At 38.8% G+C, this 22335-nt stretch overlaps 1 protein-coding gene across 1 annotated transcript in view; it reads right to left on the bottom strand.

Annotated features, from left to right (window-relative positions):
• Positions 1-22335, bottom strand: part of LOC136864955 (E3 ubiquitin-protein ligase AMFR) — a 549886-nt gene that overhangs the window by 388825 nt on the left and 138726 nt on the right. The window contains exon 3 of the mRNA XM_068226459.1: positions 1287-1439. Within this exon, the coding sequence (XP_068082560.1) occupies positions 1287-1439 (153 nt within the window). The remainder of the gene's footprint in view (positions 1-1286; positions 1440-22335) is intronic.

The following is a 22335-nucleotide window of genomic DNA, read 5'->3' as shown; positions in this document are numbered from 1 at the left end:
AAATGACAAAAAGGGGACAGCATTAAGAGATCTGGCATTGAAGAACTGTGCTCTTGGAATCTTCAACCTTGGAATCTGATCACGGAAGACATTATCACGAAGAGCTTCAAGAAGACCAGAATATCTAAGGCAATGAATGGTTCGGAGAATGACATCACGTGGGACGATGCAATGGATACAAACAACTCCCATGATGAAGATTATCTGCCTAACCGTGTGTCATCTGAAGAAAGCTGTGGAAAATGAAGGACAGGTATGTTTATTTTAGTTACATACTTAATGAACCAATTTTGATTCATGTGTGCACATTTTATGCTTGCTAGCGTTCACCTGTATTGCTGCTGCTTTTGAACTTGAACACGGCATGGTGTTTGAAGAAATATCTCACAACTGTTCAAATTTTGTTATTTTACTTATTTGCTTTTCAATATTAATTCGATAAATAAATGAAGTTTCTTTGAAGTTGTACATCTCAATTTTACATCTGATTATTTTTGTTATGTAGTCACCACATAATATTCACATATTTTCCTCCTCTAGTTTTGTCGAGGAGAGGAAATTATGCAAGTAAATACGATAGACTGGCTCTTTTACCAGCTCATCTAGAGGACATCTTGTGGGATAAGTAGAGGAAAAGAGAAGCAATATGAGCACAGATTAGTACAAGAGATGAAAGAACACAGAACAAACACAAAAGAAGAGGACAATATAAGTATTAGAAAGAACAAACAAACCTGTACTTATCCCACACTTTCTGCATCAAGATGGCCCCTGGGGAGCAGAAACAAGCTCATTGTGGGCTGACAGAAGAAGTGGGGTTGATGTCGAGATTGTCCTCATCTGCATCTTCACACACTCACCTATTTAGTGTTCTTTTCTTGTCCCTCCTATCTATCTGATCTACATAGCTCGTGTACAACTTTCTTAGAAACATATGATAAATTGCTTATTGCATACAAATTTTTAAGTTATAATCCTTGAGAGCCACAAGTTCAACACCAACTGGTGAGCACAGAAGGAGGGTTTCTAACCAACTGCACTACCCAGCAAGTAACAGGAAGTGGGGAATTTACAAGTGGATGAAGGGTATTAGAAAAGCTAGTGAAGAAAATGCAAAGTGCCTGATGAAATTTTAGCGAGAGACATTGGAGAGGCTTGTGGTTAGAAATTGTTCAAGTGAATGGATATTGGTCCAAATTACTTAGCAAACCAACAGAGAAACTTCAATTATTTAGTTAATACAATTTATACTACATAAAATCTGAAGCTATAACACGATTACATACCTCAGCCACCATGAAGGCAAAAGTGTTGAGTCCTCCAAAGAATCCCACAGCAACACAAATAAGGAACATGAAACCAGATAACATAAGGATGATTCCGAGCAACCCCAACAGCCGGAAATGGCTCCAGCCTGGAGTAGTCGGGGAGAATGATAACTGTGAACAGAAAATATCATTTTAGCTTACATAAATGTCAAATATGATTTTATCTTCTGTTCTATTCTGCAAAGTTCTGAAATTATAACTGATTCAAAGATCAGAAGATTGTAAGAAACAGCCTCTTTTAATATAAACTACAAACAACACATCTGGGTTGATGTGTTTCCATGCTTTGTTCATGTTTTGACAGAAGGACCACTTGTCAGTCTAATCAACTGATCTTTTCTCCCTAGCCTATTCTTACAGTTGAGTAAATATGGGATGTATCTGAAAAGACTACGTCAAATGGCAGGAAAACCTTTATGAGCTGTAAAAAAAATCTTAGAAAAGGAAGGAAAAGGCAAAGTGTTTTAGGTAAATCAGATAAACCCACTGTAGATCCAAGGAATTCACCAGATAGATCGAATAAATATTTTGAAAATCTCAATGTTAAATGGAATCCTTTCTGTTAGGTCTCGAGAGTCAACTGAGATAGGAACAATGAGAGGAATGAAACTCCACTCAAATATATCCAGTATCATAAAGTATCAGACCTGAAATGGTACAATATAGTGGGAAGGCTGAAATGAAATGTTATCATAAACTTCATTTATGTTCAAACAATCCTTCAATAACGCTCCAAAATTACTAAAATATGAACTAGAAATAAATTTTATATTCTAAATTTACTTCACAAGGAAAAAAAAGTTCTTGATGATGATGATGATGCTTGTTGTTAAAAGGGGCCTAACATCTAGGTCATCGGCCCCTAATGGTAGGAAATGTACTGACAAATTCAAAATTCAAAATCATCCACTGTCCAAATTTTAAAAAATCATGAAGAATGAAGTAGTATTACTGACCAAGGGACCAGTTCTAATGCACAATACTGAATCTAGGAGGCTTGTTGTCCAAAGGGGTCCAAAATCCAAGTCAACGGCCCCCATAATGGTACTTATTGCTAGTAAAGTAAAACCATGGTATTTGACATGTTGGGGTAACAATCAAAAGTAGTGTAGACTCACGGTGTTCCACACATTAAGGTACTACTCACAAGTATTGTACGTTGCACAGGTAACGCAGACCTATGGCGTTTCTCACATAATGGCGCCACTCATAGGCAACGCAAACCGTGGTGTTCCTCCCCTATGTGTACTAATCACGGACACCGGTATTCCCGTGGTGTTCCTCATACGGTGTTGCTCATACTGTGGTACTAAACATAGGCAACACCCAGATCCGTTGTGTTTCTCACAATGATGATAATCACAGGTACTGGTCTTATTCATTATGAAACCAACTCCTGCATTTCCCCTGTTTGATTTCGTGTTGATAATTCGGTAGTCGCGATCCGTTGCCGTGAAGAGTTTAAAATTTAGGCCTAGAATTCAGATTCAAGACCCAGTTAGGCCTAAATCAGCGAAGGTAGCTGTGTTTGGTGATAGCCAAGGAAGGGGAATTGCGGGAGTGATTAACGACGAGAATATAGCAGCAACCGGAGAAATATATCCAGGAGCTTCTATCAGCAGGATCCTGGAAAACGTAGAAGCAGCAATTAGGAACTTCGGGAGTGGCGATGCAGTGCTTATCATCAGTGGGACGAACGACGTAGCTCGCGACGACGCCAAGAATGTAAGATCACAACTTAAACATGCACTAGGGAAGCTGACCCACACTAACGTCTTTGTAGCGAACGTGCCCCACAGGCATGATTTGAGTAGAGACTCGTGTGTGAACATTGAAGTGGACAAGGTTAATACAGATATTGTTAAAATTTGTAAACATTTTCGGAATACTCAGGTTATTGAATGCAGCAGTTTTGAGAGATACTGTTATACAAAACATGGCCACCATCTAAACAATTCAGGTAAACGAAAGATAGCAAATATTGTTCTAGATTTTATTAATCTTAAGATATGTACTGTAAAACAGGCAACTCCCTTGAGTTATAATACTGACCAGGAAAACTAGTAGAAAGAGCCAGCTGTACTTCAAGCTGGCTCAGTCAACTAGAAAAAGAAACTCAGGATAGTAAGGAATTTCAAGTTACCCAATTGCAACAGTCAAGTTTTAGTGAGGAAGGGGGTCTGAGATTGCTCTTGGTAAACTGTCAAAGTGTAGTAAATAAGCAATTAAAATTCGGTACATTGATGGAATCTTATGAGACTGATGTGGTGATAGGAGTGGAATCGTGGTTGAAAGAAGGGGTGGGTAATAGAGAAGTATTTCCAGAAGGGTACACAGTCTATCGTAGAGACCGAGGAGATAAAAAGGGAGGGGGGGGTGTTTATTCTGGTGAAGGAAACTTACTGTTCACATTAATGGTTTACCGATGAAAGGGATGAAATATTAGGGATAAAATTAGTTTGTGATAATATGAAGGAGGTGGGAATTATAGGAACATACAGGCCTGGAAGAGAGGAAAGAGACATGGAAATCTTTGAAAAAATAATAGATTATACTCGTAAAAACAACAATAATGATATGGTAATAATTGGGGGAGATCTAAACTTGCCTGAAGTTGAATGGAAAGGAGCTACAAGTGAAGCCCATGAACAGAAAATGGCAAATAAGTTAATTTGGGAGGGAGGATTTACACAAGTAGTACAAGAACCGACTCGTCTCAATAACTTACTAGATGTATTCTTGGTTAAACCATGGGAAATTGTTGATAAAACTGAGGTAATTGAAGGAATAGGAGACCATAAGGCTGTAATAATGGATGTAGGACTCGTACCAAAAAGGCTTAATAAGAGGGATACACAAGACAAGAAATTGTACAGAAAAACTAAAGTTGATGAATTTGGAACTTACCTTAAATCACAATTCAGTTGTTGGATAAGTGAAGGGAGTAACGTGGATACACTTTGGGCTAAATTTAAAGGAATTATTTGGGAAGGAGAGAAGAGATTTGTACCTGTTAAGAAGGGTAAAATGACCTCAGACCCTGTTTATTATACAAGGGAAATAAGAAAATTAAAAAGAAAATGTAGAATAGTACACAGGAAAATCAAAGAGGGTAGGGAGAGTAGAGAAACTAGAAAACAGGTAATGAGGGAACTGAATAGAGTGAAAAAAAAGCAAAAGAGAATTATATGAATGGCATACTTCAAGAGGGTAATGACCACAAAGGGAAATGGAAAAAGCTGTATTCATATATCAGGAATCAAAAAGGAAAAGGAATCCAAATTCCTACAATGGTGGGAGAAGGGGGTGAACAGATACTGAGAAAGCAAACCTATTTAGTAGGGAATTTAGAGATTCAGTAGATGATTGTCACGAGTTGGAAACCGAAACAGAAGATAGAGAGGGAGAGAGACAGAGTGAAACAAGAAGCTTCTCATTCACAAATGAAGATATTTTCAGAGAAATCCAACTGCTTCAGCAAGGAAAAGCAGCAGGAAGTGATCAAATTACTGGGGAGGTATTAAAGACAATGGGGTGGTACGTAGTGACTTATTTAAAATTTCTCTTTGACTATGTAATAAATAATAGTGTATTACCAAAGGAATGGAAGGAATCTATAGTAATACCAATTTATAAAGGAAAGGGTGATAAAAGGAAACCAGAGAACTACAGACCAATCAGCCTGACCAGTATAGTTTGTAAAATTCTGGGGAGTTTAATATCGAAGTACATCAGAGGGATATGTGATGATAAAAATTGGTTCATGAGGAGCCAGTATGGATTTAGAAAGAAATTTTCTTGTGAGGCACAACTGGTGGGATTTCAGCAGGACATATCAGATCAGTTGGATTCAGGAGGTCAGTTAGATTGCATAGCCATAGATCTTTCCAAAGCCTTTGATAGAGTGGAACATGGAATATTATTAAAGAAATTGGAGGGAATAGGATTGGACGTAAGGGTTACACGTTGGATAAAAGCATTTCTAAATTCAAGGGTTCAGAAAGTCAAAGTAGGAAATAATGTATCTCAGGAAGAGAAAGTTTGGAAGGGAATTGCACAGGGTAGTATAATCGGTCCGTTACTTTTCTTAATATACGCAAATGATTTAGGGAACAATATAACATCAAAAATAAGATTGTATGCAGATGACACAATTGTTTATAGAGAAATAAACAACATTGAGGATTGTTCAGAATTACAAAGGGACCTTGAAAGTATCCAACAATGGGTTGAAGAAAATAATATGAAGGTTAATGGAGGCAAATCAACTGTTACAACTTTTACAAACAGGAGCTTTAAAACTGAATTTGAATATACTTTGGATGAGGTAGTTATCCCAAAAGATGGCAAGTGCAAATACTTAGGTGTGAGATTTGAAAGTAATTTGCACTGGAAGGGTCATATTGATGACATTGTTGGGAAAGCATACAGATCATTACATGTCATAATGAGGCTACTTAAAGGATGCAACAAAGAATTAAAAGAAAAAAGTTACTTGAGTATGGTTCGTCCATTATTGGAATATGCAAACAGTGTTTGGGATCCTCACCAAGAATACCTAATAAAAGAAATAGATAGTGTGCAGAGGAAAGCAGCAAGATTTGTAACAGGGGATTTCAGGAGAAAGAGTAGTGTATCAGAAATGTTAAAGGAACTTGGGTGGGAAACTTTAAGTAAGAGAAGGGAGAAAACTAGACCTACAGGATTATATAGAGCCTATACAGGAGAAGAAGCATGGAGAGATATCCGTGAGAGGCTTCAGTTGGAAAATAATTATATCGGCAGGACTGACCACAAATATAAAATTAGAAGGAATTTTAGCAGAAGCGATTGGGGTAAATTTTCATTCATTGGGAAGGGTGTGAAGGAGTGGAACAGTTTACCAGGGGTAGTGTTTGATCCTTTTCCAAAATCTGTACAGATATTCAAGAAGAGAATAAACAGCAACAGAGAAAATAAATGAAGTGTTAGAGGGCATTCGACCAGTGCAGGTTATTGTAAATTAAAAAAATGTGTGTGAATAAATTAATTCCATCCCCTGGTGTAAGGAGTTTGGACAGCCAAAGTAGGGGACTGCCTGTAGGGGTGAAGTACAGTGGGGACTTTGAGGGCCCTGGGAGCGCTACGGTAGCTGTGAAGGCCCTTCAGGAACTCTGAAAAGTGGTGGCAAAAGGGGCTCTGGTTAAGACACAGGCAGGTCGTTATGCTACTTAGGTTCCAGAACGGGTAAAAAAAAAAATAGTAAATAAAAGAATGCAATGTAAATATTAATGTTATACCAGTTGTATAGTATCATTTGAAGTAATTCCACATACTGTGTATCAGTTGACTATATTTGTAAGTAGTACAGGAGATATTATAAGTAGAATTTTGTAAACAATATAAATTTATTAAGGATGAGCTGTGTGTTTAATAGAAAACATTGTTAGCGTAAATTGTATAATATTGTATTATAGGAAAAATTTTCTTCTCTTGTTAATTTAATACTTAGTGCTTGACAATAATGTATTTTAGTGTACCATTTGCCACCGAGGTAGACACCTCATTTGCAAATAAAGAGATTTTGATTTTTTGAAGTCCAGCAAACGCTTCCCATTCCCATTAGCTTCCATACCTTCCCCACATTTACCAATCACCCTTTTGTATCCTTCAGTTCTATTCCCAACTCTCGCATTGAAATCGCCCATTAGCACTATTCTATCCTTGCTGTTGACCCTGACCACGATGTCACTCAATGCTTCATAAAACTTGTGAACTTCATCCTCATCTGCACCCTCACATGGTGAATACACGGACACAATTCTTGTCCTAATTCCTCCCACTGACAAATCTACCCACATCATTCGCTCATTTACGTGCCTAACAGAAACGATGTTGCGTGCAATGGTATTCCTGATAAAGAGCCCTACCCCACACTCTGCCCTTCCCTTTCTAACACCCGTCAAGTACACCTTATAATCTCCTATCTCTTTCTCATTATCTCCCCTTACCCGAATATCACTTACTCCTAGCACATCCAGATGCATCCTCTTTGCTGACTCAGCCAGTTCTACCTTCTTTCTTCCATAAGCCCCATTAATACTGATAGCTCCCCATCGAATTCCATTTCGTTCGCCAAGTTGTTTCCAAGGAGTCCCTCGCCTGTCAAATGGGAGTGGGACTCCATTACTCCCATAGGTCCGAGGCTTGCTTAAAGTATTCTGAGCTTGGTAAATTCATGAAGCAGGATGCTGCCCTACTTGCACATTGTCCAAGTGAGGATCTCTCCTCTAACGGGTTATGGACCACCGGTGAATTGTATAGTCCTAGCCGCCTGAGCACAAGGAGGGCCACGACTCAGAATATGTCCGAGATTCCCATTTAATAGCAACTGGTATCCCGACTCTCAGGACCACTTACTAGGCCACTCAGCCGTTGCCCATGGTTCACGAACTCGGACGTGACTACAGTAACCCACAAACATGAACCATCACAAACATGGCACGTGTGACATAATACTGTGCAATCAGATAATAGCTTTGCGACGTAAAACAACTTGTAAAAAAAAAAAATAATAGCTTTCAGGACACCGTGTTCCTTCTTTTTTTGTTAATTGCTTTACGTCGCACCGACACATATTGGTCTTATGGCGACTATGGGACAGTAAAGGGCTAGGAGTGGGGAGGAAGCGGCCGTGGCCTTAATTAAGGTATAGCCCCAGCATTTGCCTGGTGTAAAAATGGGAAACCACGGAAAACCATTTTCAGTGCTGCCAACAGTGGGGTTCGAACCTACTATCTCCCGAATACTGGATAATGGCCGCCATGTTCCTTCATGCGAATCCTTGTCGTATGTAAGCGAGGAAGTCAATCTTTCCAGATCACAACTGCAGAAGGTGTATAGTAAAACCTGTCTATAACGGACACCTTCGGGACCGAAAAAATGTCCGTTATGAAGGAGTGACCGCCCGAGAGAGGTTATGAAACCGGTACCATTAAACATAATTTGGAACACAATAACCCATGTATTGTATTTGTTAACAATTCTCGCAAATGTACCTTTAATTGTAAACTGTATACAGCATTGTACAATATACTGCACTGTACTCACATGAGAAAGCTGCAGCTGCGCTGTACTGTATTAAAGAGACAAGAACACTTCTATTGAGCAAGCTGTACACTATTACCATTCACCATGATAAGAACATACGAGTTTTTGAAACTTAAAATCAATATGTAGATGTAGCACAGTACAGTAAAACATTAGCACTTGAAAAGATCCTTAATATTCGTTTGTTTTGTCCATTTCAGTTTAGCAATGATATTTTCACTATGTGCAATTTACACCCCTTTCATCATTTTGTTTATAACAGAATTGTTTCAGTCGCTTAACAAGGCCGAGAGCCTCAATGTACGAGGTTATTGGCAGCACATTAATTTCCATAGTTTCTTCACCCTCACTCCCGCTTTCGTCAGAATCGGCATTTTTGCCCCTCTTCCCTAGGATTGACTGAAGAATCGTTTTTGTGTCTCCACTCTCACACTCTGTTGGAATATCTGAATCAATTTCACTTGTACACTGTAACCTGCTGCATTAATCATCTGTTGTACAGTTCCATGCTGTCAAGAAGGGTATCCGATTCTATTTCGGGACGTCCACCACTAGCGGGAATCCCAGCTTTCAGAAAGCAGTTACGAACTGTTGAGGCCGTAACGTTTTTCCATGCATTGGTTCTCCACGAAATTGCTTGGAGAACATTCAGTCACTTTGTCAGTGTTTGAAGGGTTATTTTATTCCCGTTAAGTTCTGATACTATGTGCTTCATCACTAACTGTCTGTACATAACGTTGAAGTTTTGGATCACTCCTTGGTCAAGCGGCTGAGAAACTGATGTTACATTTGGTGGGCAAAAGACGATCTTCACATTTTGCAACTCCGGATGCGATGCTGCATTATCGAGGAGTAATAACACTTTTTGCTCCTGGCGTATCATTTTTCTGTCCAATTGACCTAGCCACTCTGTCATTATTTCTCTGGCCATCCATGTTTTTCCTATTCGCTTTCCATTCAATGCCAAACTTCGTAACGTCCCTATTCTTAAAACACCTTGGTTTTGCAGCTTTTCCTATCACAAAGGGCTTCTCCCGTTCTCCACTCATACTTGCACACAACAAGACCGTAAGACGTTCTTTCGCTCCTTTTCACCAGTAGTACAACGATTCCCTTTGAAACAAAAAGTTTTGTCGGGTAAAACACGGAGAAAAGAATCCAGTTACATTGCCATTCAAAATATTTTCCGGAGCATACCCGTCTATGATTGAAGGTATTTTTTCTTGCCAGTTTTATTTATTTATTTATTTATTTGGGAAACCAAAACAGCGAGAAGCCGAATTACAGAGTTCCGCAATGAAAAACATATTTAAAATAGAGTAGCAAAATCTCCATATTACCACCGGATGATTCTCCGCAAGTATTGAATAGGTGGTTTTTTATTTAATTATCCTTGATATCTATGCCTAACCTAATCACTCTGAAGTCGATACCATGTTGCTTTCTGAATATTTCTAGCCAGCCATTCGAAGCTTTGAAATGGTTTCCCATTTTCACACCAGGCAAATGCTGGGGCTGTACCTTAATTAAGGCCTTAAAGGCCACCGCCGCTTCCTTCCCACTCCTAGGCCTTTCCCATCCAATCGTCGCCATAAGACCTACCTATGTCAGTGCGACGAAAAGCAAATAGAAAGGAAAAAAATCTCTAATACCTAATTCTGGCGCAAATTCTAACGTTCTTGCTTGTACCACTGGTCCTGACACAGGGACATTCTGACTTCTTCTTTTAGTGAACCAAGCTAGCATTGCCCTGTCAGTGAGAGCTCCACAGTTTAATGCGCTATTCGTTGCCATTCTTTCACTAGTTCCTCTTGCTTTTCAACAATTTCAGCTGCCTGTGTCTTTCCAATCTTGTACACTTCAGACAGTTTACATACACCACACTTCTCACGTTTATGATAGTCTATTATGCCTATCTTTTCTTTTAAGAGTTGAAAACTTCCTCGGAGCCATGTTTACACCAACTTACTACCGAAAAACTGAACACATCAAAAGCCCACGAGACAAAGAAAAGTAATCTGAGTACCTGACAATGAAGGTACGAATTCCAGCGCTGTCGAGCATGTCAGATCACACAACTTCCGGAAGTGATAGCGTAGCTTAGTGTTGCCTTCCAAGAATGTGTACAGCCTGGACCAAACGTTACAGTGTCTGTGATTCAAATCAAATCAAAGTCTCTTTATTTGCAAATGAGGTGTCTACCTCGGTGGCAAATGGTACACTAAAATACATTATTGATAAGCACTAAATATTAAATTAACAAGAGAAGAAAATTTTCCTATAATACAATATTAGACAATTTATACTGACATTTTTTTTCTATTAAACACACAGCTCATCCTTAATAAATTTATATTGTTTACAAAATTCTACTTATATCTCCTGTACCACTTACAAATATAGTCAACTGATATACAGTATGTGGAATTACTTCAAATGATACTATAAAACTGGTATAAGATTAAACTTTACATAGTATTTATTTACTTCTTATAATTTTTATTTTTTTTCACCCATTCTGGAACCTAAGTAGCATAACGACCTGCTGCGTCTTAACCAGAGCCCCTTTTGCCACCACTTTTCAGAGTTCCACAAGGGCCTTCACAGCCACCATAGCGGTCCCAGGGCCCTCTAAGTCCCCACTGTACTTCACCCCTACAGGCAGTCCCCTACTTTGGCTGTCCAAACTCCTTAGACCAGGGGATGGAATTAATTTATTCACACACATTTTATTTATTTATTTACAATAACCTGCACTGGTCGAATGCCCTCTAACATTTCATTGATTTTCTCTGTTGCTGTTTATTCTCTTCTTGAATATCTGTACAGATTTTGGAAAAGGATCAAACACTACCCCTGGTAAACTGTTCCACTCCTTCACACCCTTCCCAATGAATGAAAATTTACCCCAATCACTTCCGCTAAAATTCTTTCTAATTTTATATTTGTGGTCAGTCCTGCCGATATAATTATTTTCCAACTGAAGCCTCTCATGGATAACTCCCACTGCTTCTTCTCTTGTATAGGCTCTATATAATCCTGTAAGTATAGTTTTCTCCCTTCTCTTACTTAAAGTTTCACACCTAAGTTCCTTTAACATTTCTGATACACTACTCTTTCTCCTGAAATCCCCTGTTACACATCTTGCTGCTTTCCTCTGCACACCATTTATTTCTTTTATTAGGTACTCTTGGTGAGGATCCCAAACACTGTGTGCATATTCCAATAATGGACGAACCAAACTTAAGTAACTTTTTTCTTTTAATTCTTTATTGCATCCTTTAAGTAGCCTCATTATGACATGTAATGATCCGTATACTTTCCCAAGAATGTTATCAACATGACCCTTCCAGTGCAAATTACTTTCAACTCATGGTTTTCGATTTGGACAGTTATTAGTAGGAGGTGTACCTGATCTTGTTATATTTTGTTATGTTTGTTATATTTTATTATGAAAGTTTATGTTTGTTAAATAGTCTGTTGACAGTGCAAGTGAAATTTGCTCAGTGTAGCTGTATCTTGTGCTTCGTAAATAACAAACAAACAAACAAACAAACAAACAAACAAACAAACAAACAAACAAACAAACAAACCTCACACCTAAGTATTTGCACTTGCCATCTTTTGGGATAACTACCTCATCCAAAGTATATTTAAATTCAGTTTTAAAGCTCCTGTTTGTAAAAGTTGTAACAGTTGATTTGCCTCCATTAACCTTCAGATTATTCTCTTCAACCCTTTGCTAGATACTCTCAAGGTCCCTTTGTAATTTTGAACAATCCTCAATATTATTTATTTCATTATAAACAATCTTATTTTTTGATGTTATATTGTTCCCTAAATCATTTACGTATATTAAGAAAAGTAACGGACCAATTATTCTACCCTGTGCAATTCCCTTCCAAACTGTCTCTTCCCGTGATACATTATTTCCTACTTTGACTTTCTGAACCCTTGAATTTAGAAATGTTTTTATTCAATGTGTAACCCTTACGTCCAATCCTATTCCCTCCAATTTCTTTAATAATATTCCATGTTCCACTCTATCAAAGGCTTTAGAAAGATGTATGGCTATGCAATCTGACCTCCTGAATCCAATTGATCTGATATGTCCTGCTGAAAACCCACCTGTTGTGCCTCACAAGAAAACTCCTTTCTAAATACATATTGGCTCCTCATTAACCAATTTTTATCATCACATATCCCTCTGTTGTACTTTGATATTAAACTCTCCAGTATTTTACAAATTATACTGGTCAGGCTGATTGGTCTGTAGTTCTCTGGTTTCCTTTTATCACCCTTTCCTTTATAAATTGGTATTATTATAGATTCCTTCCATTCCTTTGGTGTTACACTATTATTTATGATATAGTCAAAGAGAAATTTTAAATAAGGCACTATATACCACCCCATTGTCTTTAATACCTCCCCAGTAATTTGATCACTTCCTGCTGCTTTTCCTTGCTGAAGCAGTTGGATTTCTCTGAAAATATCTTCATTTGTGAATGAAAAGCTTCTTGTTTCCCTCTGTCTCTCTCCCTCTCTATCTTCTGTTACGGTTTCCAACACCTGACAATCATCTACTGAATCTCTGAATTCCCTACTAAATAGGTTTGCTTTATCAGTATCTGTTAGATAGTGTTCACCCCCTTCTCCCACCATTGTAGGAATTTGGATTCCTTTTCCTTTTTGATTCCTGATATATGAATACACTTTTTCCATTTCCCCTTGTGCTCATTACCCTCTTGAAGTATGCCATTCATATAATTCTCTTTTGCTTCCTTTTTCACTCTATTCAGATTCCTCATTAGCTGTTTTCTAGTTTCTCTCCTCTCCCTACCCTCTTTGATTATCCTGTTTACTATTCTACATGTTCTTATTTCCCTCGTATAATAAACATGGTCCGAGGTCATTTTAACCTTCTTAACAGGTATAAATCTCTTCTCTCCTTCCCAAATGATTCCTTTAAATTTAGCCCGAAGTGTATCCACATTACTCCCTTCACTTATCCAAGTCCCAAATTCATCAACTTTAGTTTTTCTGTACAATTTCTTGTCTTGTGTAACCCTCTTGTTAAGCCTTTTTGGTACCAGTCCTACATCCATTATTACAGCCTTATGGTCTCCTATTCCTTCAATTACCTCAGTTTTATCAACAATTTCCCATGGTTTAACAAAGAATACATCTAGTAAGTTATTGAGACGAGTCGGTTCTTGTACTACTTGTGTAAATCCTACCTCCCAAATTAACTTATTTGCCAGTTTCTGTTCATGGGCTTCACTTGCAGCTCCATTCCATTCAACTTCAGGCAAATTTAGATCTCCCCCAATTATTACTGTATCATTATTATTGTTTTTATGAGTATAATCTATTATTTTCTCAAATATTTCCATGTCTCTTTCCTCTTTTCCAGGCCTGTATGTTCCTATAATTCCCACCTCCTTCATATTATCACAAACTAATTTTATCTCTAATATTTCATCCCTTTCATCGTTAAACCATTCATGTGAACAATAAGTTTCCTTCACCAGAATAAACACCCCCCCTTCCTTTTTATCTCCTCGATCTCTACGATAGACTGTGTACCCTTCTGGAAATACTTCTCTATTACCCACCCCTTCTACAACCATGATTCCACTCCTATCACCACATCAGTCTCATAAGATTCCATCAATGTACTGAATTTTAATTGTTATTTACTACACTTTGACAGTTTACCAAGAGCAATCTCAGACCCCCTTCCTCCCTAAAACTTGACTGTTGCAATTGGGTAATTTGAAATTCCTTACTTTCCTGAGTTTCATTTTCTAGTTCTTAGAACTACCGCCTGTGCAAAAAGTAAGCAAATTCATATTGTACAGGACACAAAACAGTATTTTTTTAAAAATAAAGTGTCAATTAGGAGAGGTTTAACTGGAGTTTCTCATGGCTATGGTGTGTCCGTGTCTGTATAAGAGGGGTATATTACTCATACACAACATGGTATTTAATTACGAACCTAGAAAATCGTCCTCCAGTGAGGGGTGTCCGCCATTGAGAGGTGTCCATTAAGGCAGGTGTTACTGTATTTAAATGAGATTGGCAGAGAAAGGGCGATTGGATTCTAACTCTGCACATTGATTGGCCTCAAGCCAAAACCGCTAAGGCAGGCCTTTCCTGCCCCACGTTAAGAAGTTCATGCACGACGTGACGCTTCTCGTGGCTCATTATTCGGATGGAGTCTGTTGGCTCGTACCTTTATGCCTAGGTAAATTTCCTTTTCACTTTAACTGTAATATCATGAAATGGTTTTTATTTTGGCTTTAGCACTAATTATTTCAAATTTTGTGTAGGAAATTCCCGGCTTTCCTTTCTTACCTTTGTGTTTAGTTAATCCGTAATATAGTTTATTATTTCTTAGAAAAATCATCTTGTTTGATGTACCGTGTGTGCATGTGATTGGCAATCGTATTAACATACAAAAATTTACTTGTGAGGTGGTGCATCTTGAATACCCAAGCCACAATTTGTTATAATATGTTTAATTATTTGATTTGGGATCCATTTTATGTGGCTAATCTTTCTTCTTATCAATCAGTCAATCAATCAATCAATCAATCAATCAATCAATCAATCAATCAATCAAATCACCACTGATCTGCAGTTGTCCTGGTGGCAGATTCTGTATCTGTTGTTTACCAAGTCTTTCCTTAAATAATTGCAAACAAGTTGGAAATTTATCACACATCACCCTTGGAAAATTACTCCAATTCCGAACTCATTTTCTTATAAATGAATATTTTCCCCATTTGTCATATTTATTTAAGCACTTCTACCAGCAATCATAGAGTCTTTGTAGGTTATGGGAATTATGAATGTTAAACACGTCAGTAAAGGTACGTGGTAACAAAATTTAACGTAACTATTTTTCTTGCGGGAGTTAACATAACTGTATTTCGATTTTTAAATTTAATTATGTGATGAAAAGTCACGTATGTTTCAAGGGCTCTTGTGTGTTTTTTTATATGTTTATTTTATAAATATGTTACAGAGGTAGTGTGACCACTCTACTGCTTGATTTAAACCTGCAAATGCCTTCCATGCCCTCATCCAGTAAAAATCCATATTCCTTGTTCTTGGTTGTGACTGTACGTAATTAATTCATCATTCATCAGACTGTGCCTCATATAGGCTTCTGATAAGCTCGACTGCATACACCCAGCGTCAGTGGGTATGGTCTGACACATCCCACTCTGACGAGCCTAGTGTCAGACCTAAGACGAAACGCTGGTTAATAGAGCAAATGCCTGAAAAGCCTTACATCTGATATGTTTTTGACATGCTCTATTGGTGAAAAATATCTAATTCCCTCCAGGGGAATTTAGAATTTTCCATTCAGAATTGCTAGGCGGGCAATAATTCCATAGTGGAGATTTATCTCCCGTATGCAGTTATCAGACTATGCCTCATATATAGGCTTCCGATAAGCTCAACTGCATGCACCCAGCGTCAGTGGGTATGGTCTGACACATCCCACTCTGACGAGTCTAGTGTCAGACCTAAGACGAAAGGTTGGTTAATAGAGCAAACGCCTGAAAAGCCTTACATCTGATTTGTTTTTGAGCAACATGCCAGTTTCTGGAGTGCCTTAGTAATGCGAGTTTGTTGGCTCACCACCGTATCAGGTGGAACAGGCAAAGTTCCATCCCATGGTCTATCAGGAGTAAGGCCTTTTCTTATAAGGCGAAGTATCAGTAACATCTAAGTGGTGCTTAAAACCTTCGATGACTCCATGTTTATCGGAAAACACATCTGGAAATTTCTTAAAGAGCTCTTGGATCGCCTCTGCCGCTTCATCATCATAATCTGGGCTTTCAGCTACACTGGCATAAATTGTGAAGTTGCAGTGGTCCTCGTAAAACTCATCGTCGATGATGGACACTACCTGGTCCTCTACAGGTCCCACTTCCTCGGGTCTCCCCTCTTCGTGAATGCATTCTTCGACAGGCTTGCTCGTCTTACCTTCTACTATGTCCAACGGGGTCTGGAATCCCGAATGCTTCACCTGATTACTGGTAACCAGCTGTAGCTCTACAGATTTGACATCAAAAAATTTAATTAGGCTAGCAGGATAATCAATAATTCCCCCATACTGTATAAGGAAATCTGATCCAAGGATTAAATCAAACTTCATCTAAGTCAATATCAAAAATTGATGTTGGAACTTAATAACACCAATTTCTATCTCAAGAAATGCCTGGAATTTGCATTCAATGGCCTTATCAGGAACTATACCTTTAACCTTGACTTGAGCAACAGGTAGGATGGAAACGTTGGTCGTCTCTTGCGCTACATCTATCAATCTTTGCGAGATTAGTAAGGCTTGTGACCCTGAGTCCACTAAAGAACTGATCGTCATATTGCCTAGCTTAATGCTTATAATTGGTAGACTGTGCTGTATTTGAGGCTGTCGTGGTATTGAATCCCCATACAGTAAATCAGTATCCTCTAAGTACCAATGGTTGATGGCTGTTATTTCTCCTTCCCCCGGGTTTTCAGGCAATCTCCTTATTGCTTCATCAGAGTTGTTTTTTTGTACCCGTGGTTTCGGGATTCATTTCCGTTCTCTCATTTCTTCTTTGTACCTCTTCCTGGTACTCCAAAGAAGCTGCTCTAGGTAGACCTTCTTCCCTGTTCTTATTTCTCACGTATTCTCCTGTCTCTCCAACGTTTCTCTAACTCTTCCCGCTGGGAGTTCCTGTTGTTATTAGGTTGGCTAGCTGTCTGCCTCCAAGAAGGTCCTTGTTGGAACATAGCCCTCTTCGTAGGGACGCTTTCTAAATCTTCTGCACCAGAACAGTACGTCTCGACGAGTTCCTCTCTCTTCTTGTGGTTCTGGGTTTACTCGAACCGGAGTCTTTATTTCCACGGGGTTAGCCGTAGTTTCTTTACTTCTACTAGACTTTGTTACGTTCTGAGTATGGGCAGTGTCGAGTTTCCTCAGGACATCATCGAGCTGCTCTAAGTCCTGGACGTTTGCTGCTGCCAGTATCTCCTGATCGTTTGGAGGAAATTGCAGTGTTATCACCTAAATAAGTTCTTGCTCTGGCAAAGGACGGTCGGAAAACTGCATCTTCTTGAGCTGAGATATGAGAAAGTCTGAGTGTCGTGAAGAATTTATGGAAGTATTGTACTTTCTGGAATATAACTGGAGCTTTATTAAGTGCTGAGTTTCAGAACTCCAAAACTGTTTAAGTAAGGCTTCCTTAAATTCTTGATAAGTCCTGATACTTAATTTGAAAGCAGTGTACCACATTAACGCCCTGCCTTCTAACAACCGAGATGCTATACGTAACTGACAGTCTGTTTTAATGTGGTTCTCCTGGAAATATTCTTCAAGGTTAAGGAGGAACTCTTTAGCTGTATACTCCTCATTCCCTGAGAATCTGGCTGGTTTTACCTCAGTCATTTTGAATGCCGTGGAAATATTCAGGGTTTCTCCACTAGTATTTTGAAGGCTAGATGATGAGACGTCCTGTTCGATTTGGGAGACTTTACTGCTACGAGATTCCATATTAACTTGGAGTTCAAGTTTTAGGGTTTTAACTTTCCCCTGTATGGAATTCCCAACCTCTTTGACTTTCCTCTCTAAGTCAGTTTTAACTTCCGCTACATCGCGACAGACACGAATAATCTGTGTGCGAGCGTTATATAGTTGTGTCTTGACACGTTTATCAGCCTCCTCTTGCTGAGTTTTTAAAAGATTAATTTCGTTTCCTAACTTCACGAAATTATTCTTAACAGATTCATGAAGGTTTTCTTGAATAGAAGCCATTTTGGCTTGTGCAAGTGACAATTGAGCATGGGACTCTTGAAATTCTCCCCTTAAAATCTCTACCTCTTTAATGACTTCCTGAGAAGAAGGAAAGGCAGTTTTTAAGTCCTCTGCTACTTGTGATTTGATGTCTTCTTTGATGGTTTCTAAGTCACATGTTAATCTTTCGTTTATCTCCGTGAACTTAGAATCCATTCCTTTGTTAGACTATTCAAATCGTTTCTCACTTTCGGCACCTGCATTATTGAGTCTACGTTCCAGATTATGATTTACTTCCGCAAAATTTTTATCGACAGACTTTGTTGTTTTGCAAGGTTAGCCTGATTAGCCTCCATAAACTGAGTGATATTGTGATTAGTTACTTCATTAGCTTCCCTAAGCTGACCTATACTAGCATTAGTGGCCTCCATACGACTTTCCAAGGAGGCGTTAGATTCTCTAAGTTGAGCCAGTTGAGCTCCTAAAGTAGCATTTGGTTCAGCAATCCTATGCCCTAGATTAGTGTTACTTTCCGTAATCCTGTCATTTAGACTGACTTTTAAAGCCTCAATAGCCGCTAATATATTCTCCATATTAATATTGTAATTTTCACCAAATACACGCAATACAATCATTCAATGATTATTGTCCAATGGTGAAGTTCAACTGTGCATAAAATCAAATATTGTGCCTGAAAAGTTTAACTACACCAAAAAAAAAAATCACTTGTGCCATTAAAATTAGAGTTCTGTGCCGTAAGTCTAAGATTTTATCAAAGTCACTAAACTGTGCTTGTTAAAGTTTATAGTATTCAACTCTTTCTTTAGAATTGAACTTTAAAGTAAAGATATCACTTTTCTTATTTGAGTTATGTAGTGTCACTTTGTACTCCCTTTAATCGAGCCCCAACATCATGGGTGTCACTTTCTTACACTACCTTCTCTCCGAAACAGGAACGCCCGTACTTTAGCTTAGTGAAGAACATGGATTGACGCCAGGGCATCTACGGTCCATGATCAGAGTCGGAGAGAAGGGTAGTGCAATAAGTTCTTATTAAGTGGAACTTCAAGTTTATTCAAGAAAAACAGATAAATCATATCATCTTTACAGATGAATAGTTAGAGTTTGAGTGTCCAGAATGATGTAGAGAAGGGCGTTGTCCCTCGGCGTCGGTCGTCGTCCCTCAGCGTCGGCATCGTCCCACGTCGCTGAACTCCTCCCCTCACCATAGAACTCCTCTCAGCACTGCACCGAAGGTTGTGGCACGACACTGTTTGTTAAATGCATGAGTTCCACTATCAACAGTATTGGACACAAAATGATGATGAAAGTTAGCACTGTTCAGTAAATGAAATAGCCATTGACGAACTTGAAATTATAGGCAACACGAAATCTGGAACCTTCTGTGACTTTGAGGTTCAACCGTGTGCAACTTCACTTAATCACAGTTCAAAGAAAAAAATAAAGTCCCTCGGACACAGTCTTTCGTAATGTTCGTAATGAATACGATGAAGTGAATGCAATTTTTTAGCACACACAAACTTTGAAATACATTAAGGTTTCTACGAAGACAGTTTTAATTGATCACAGTACAGTCTCATGACTTTAACCAAGTTTTTGTAGAGGAACAGTTTATGAATTATAACACGCAGTCTTATGAAAAGCAAACCAAATTCCACTACGACACAGCCTTTACGAAGTAAGTTACACAGTCTCCTGAGAAGAAAAGTAGGCACAGTCTTTATGGAATACATAAAATGGTCTTTCAAAAGAAAATTTTCCACTGAGACATAGTTTTCAGGAAGTAAATTAGCACAGTCTCACGAAAAGAAATGTAGGCACAATCTTTACGAAGTAAATTAAACCTTGAAGCACAACCTTTTATGAACTGAAGTTCATTACCACTAAGGCACAGTCGTTAGGCACTAAGTTAATCACACACTCTATAAAAGCACAGTTTTTCAAAAAGGTCTATGTGACAGCAATTAATGTACAGTCTCTGCAAGACGAAATTCACAAGTAAGAAAAAATGTTGATCAACTAAACTGATTCTATCACTTGTATTACTAATGAACAAGTCTTCTGAGGCAGCTTATTTCCTTCATGCAAAGTTAAAGTCCCACGAGTATACGTTCGACACTTAAGACACTTGAATCATCTCGCGTACCTTCTACCATCGGCCCTCAGCCGGACAGAATAACAGCCTAAAATCCCACAGCTGGCCCGCACGGCATGGCAGCTGTGACACGACGAAACAAGCTCTGAATTCTACGCAGCTAGTGGGCTCCTTTTATACCCACAGGTCGGCTGGCAAGGCTGAAAATACGAGATTCTTTAACTTTCCATAACTCAGCCATCCTTCCGCCGATTTGCTTGAAATTTTGTATATTGATATTTGTTATTTAGGACTACAAGAGGACGTGCTTCAAATTACAATCGGACATCCCGTTCTGGATATAGTGAAATCGAAGGAATGGAACGTTCGATCGTGACGTCACTCGGCCTTGGCTGGTATCCTGCAGCGAGCGATCACCTGCCTGCGCTGTCACACATGATGCCTGCGCGCCCTGTGCTCGTTTCAAATCTTCACAGACGGGTGTTAGCGGGTTTTCCACAAAAAATAAATGGACGGCGAATGCTGACAGGGCATTCCCGTTTCAATATGTAAAGCAATTCAGTTCAGCACGTATATTTAAAAAAGTATTGATATCAATTTTAAGAAATGTAATGTATTCTATGTCCAATTTATTTGTCTCACTTCCTAGGCAGATGATGGCATACCCTATTTTCAAAACCAGTCCCAAATAAATGAATATGTGATGAACTTATTATCACTATTTATTGTATTGAATAGGTGGATCCCCATACATAATTTTGAATGTAAATCTCGTTTTTTCATACGGAACCTAAAAATGAAGTTTTTTGACATTAGATACTACATGCTAGCACACAGCTACTACTTGCAGCACTCAGAATGAAGTATTGGTTTCCTCATGCCAAGACAACTGTCAAAGGTGTCATTCGCAAATGCGTGACATGTTACAGGTTCAAGGCCGAGAGCTCATCGAAATTAATGAGCCAGCTGCCTGCTGAAAGAGTTATGCCCACTTGTCCTTTCCTATATAGCGGTGTATACTTTGCGGGACACTTCTTCACTAAACAGGGTTCTTCACCCAGTAACACGAGACTAAAATGTTACAATGCACTCTTTGTCTGCTTAGCCACCAAGGCCATTCATTTGGAACTTGTAAGCAATTTAACCACCGAAGCCTTCAATACTGCTTTAAGGAGAATGACAGCCCAGAGAGGAAAGGTACTTCAGCTTCACAGTGACAATGGTTCATCATTCGTCGGAGCCAGAAATCAACTTCGAGAACTTCACGAATTGTTCCAATCAGAGCAACACCGATGACAGATTGATAATGTTGGAATTCAAGAAGGATTTACCTGGAAATTCATTCCTCCATGAGCACCAAATTTAGGAGGACTTTGGGAAGCTGGGGTGAAAACTATGAATTTTCATCTTACTAGAGATACCAAGCACGCTCACTTGACATTCGAAGAAATGACTACTCTTCTCTGTCAGATTGAATCCATTTTAAATTCGCATCCAATCACTCTCCTCAACAATGACCCAAATGACACCTCCTAACTTTCACCAGGACATTTTATAATAGGAGAACCATTGATGGCCATACCTGAACCAGACTTAACCTTATCAACTACTTCCAGGCTTTCCAGGTGGAATCATCCTTGAAAGATAAAGGGACATTTTTGGAACAGGTGGTCATCTGACTATCTGGGCAGTTTGCAGCAACGCATGAGATGGAGATCAGCACAGCCCAGTGTATCCACAGGAACTGTTCCCTTAATTAAGGACGACAACATTCCACCACTGGACTGGAGATTTGGCATTACTGAGCAAACATTCCCAGGCAAGGACGGGTTGGTGTGAGTCGTTGAGGTCTGTACACCCTCAGGAGTTTATAGGAGACCTGTGTGCAAATTATGCTCACTCCCAATTGGCTAGTTACCTCAGTGTAGTGCTTCGTCAATATTTTCTTGTGTATTTGTGCATATGTATTTATCTTTGTCCTGACAGTATTTTTTTAGACAGAACTCAAC

Source organism: Anabrus simplex, chromosome 2 (genome assembly GCF_040414725.1).
Source record: "Anabrus simplex isolate iqAnaSimp1 chromosome 2, ASM4041472v1, whole genome shotgun sequence".
Classification (NCBI taxonomy): domain Eukaryota; kingdom Metazoa; phylum Arthropoda; class Insecta; order Orthoptera; family Tettigoniidae; genus Anabrus; species Anabrus simplex.
Note: the sequence above shows the minus strand (reverse complement) of the source record. Positions and strands in the feature narration are given on the sequence as shown.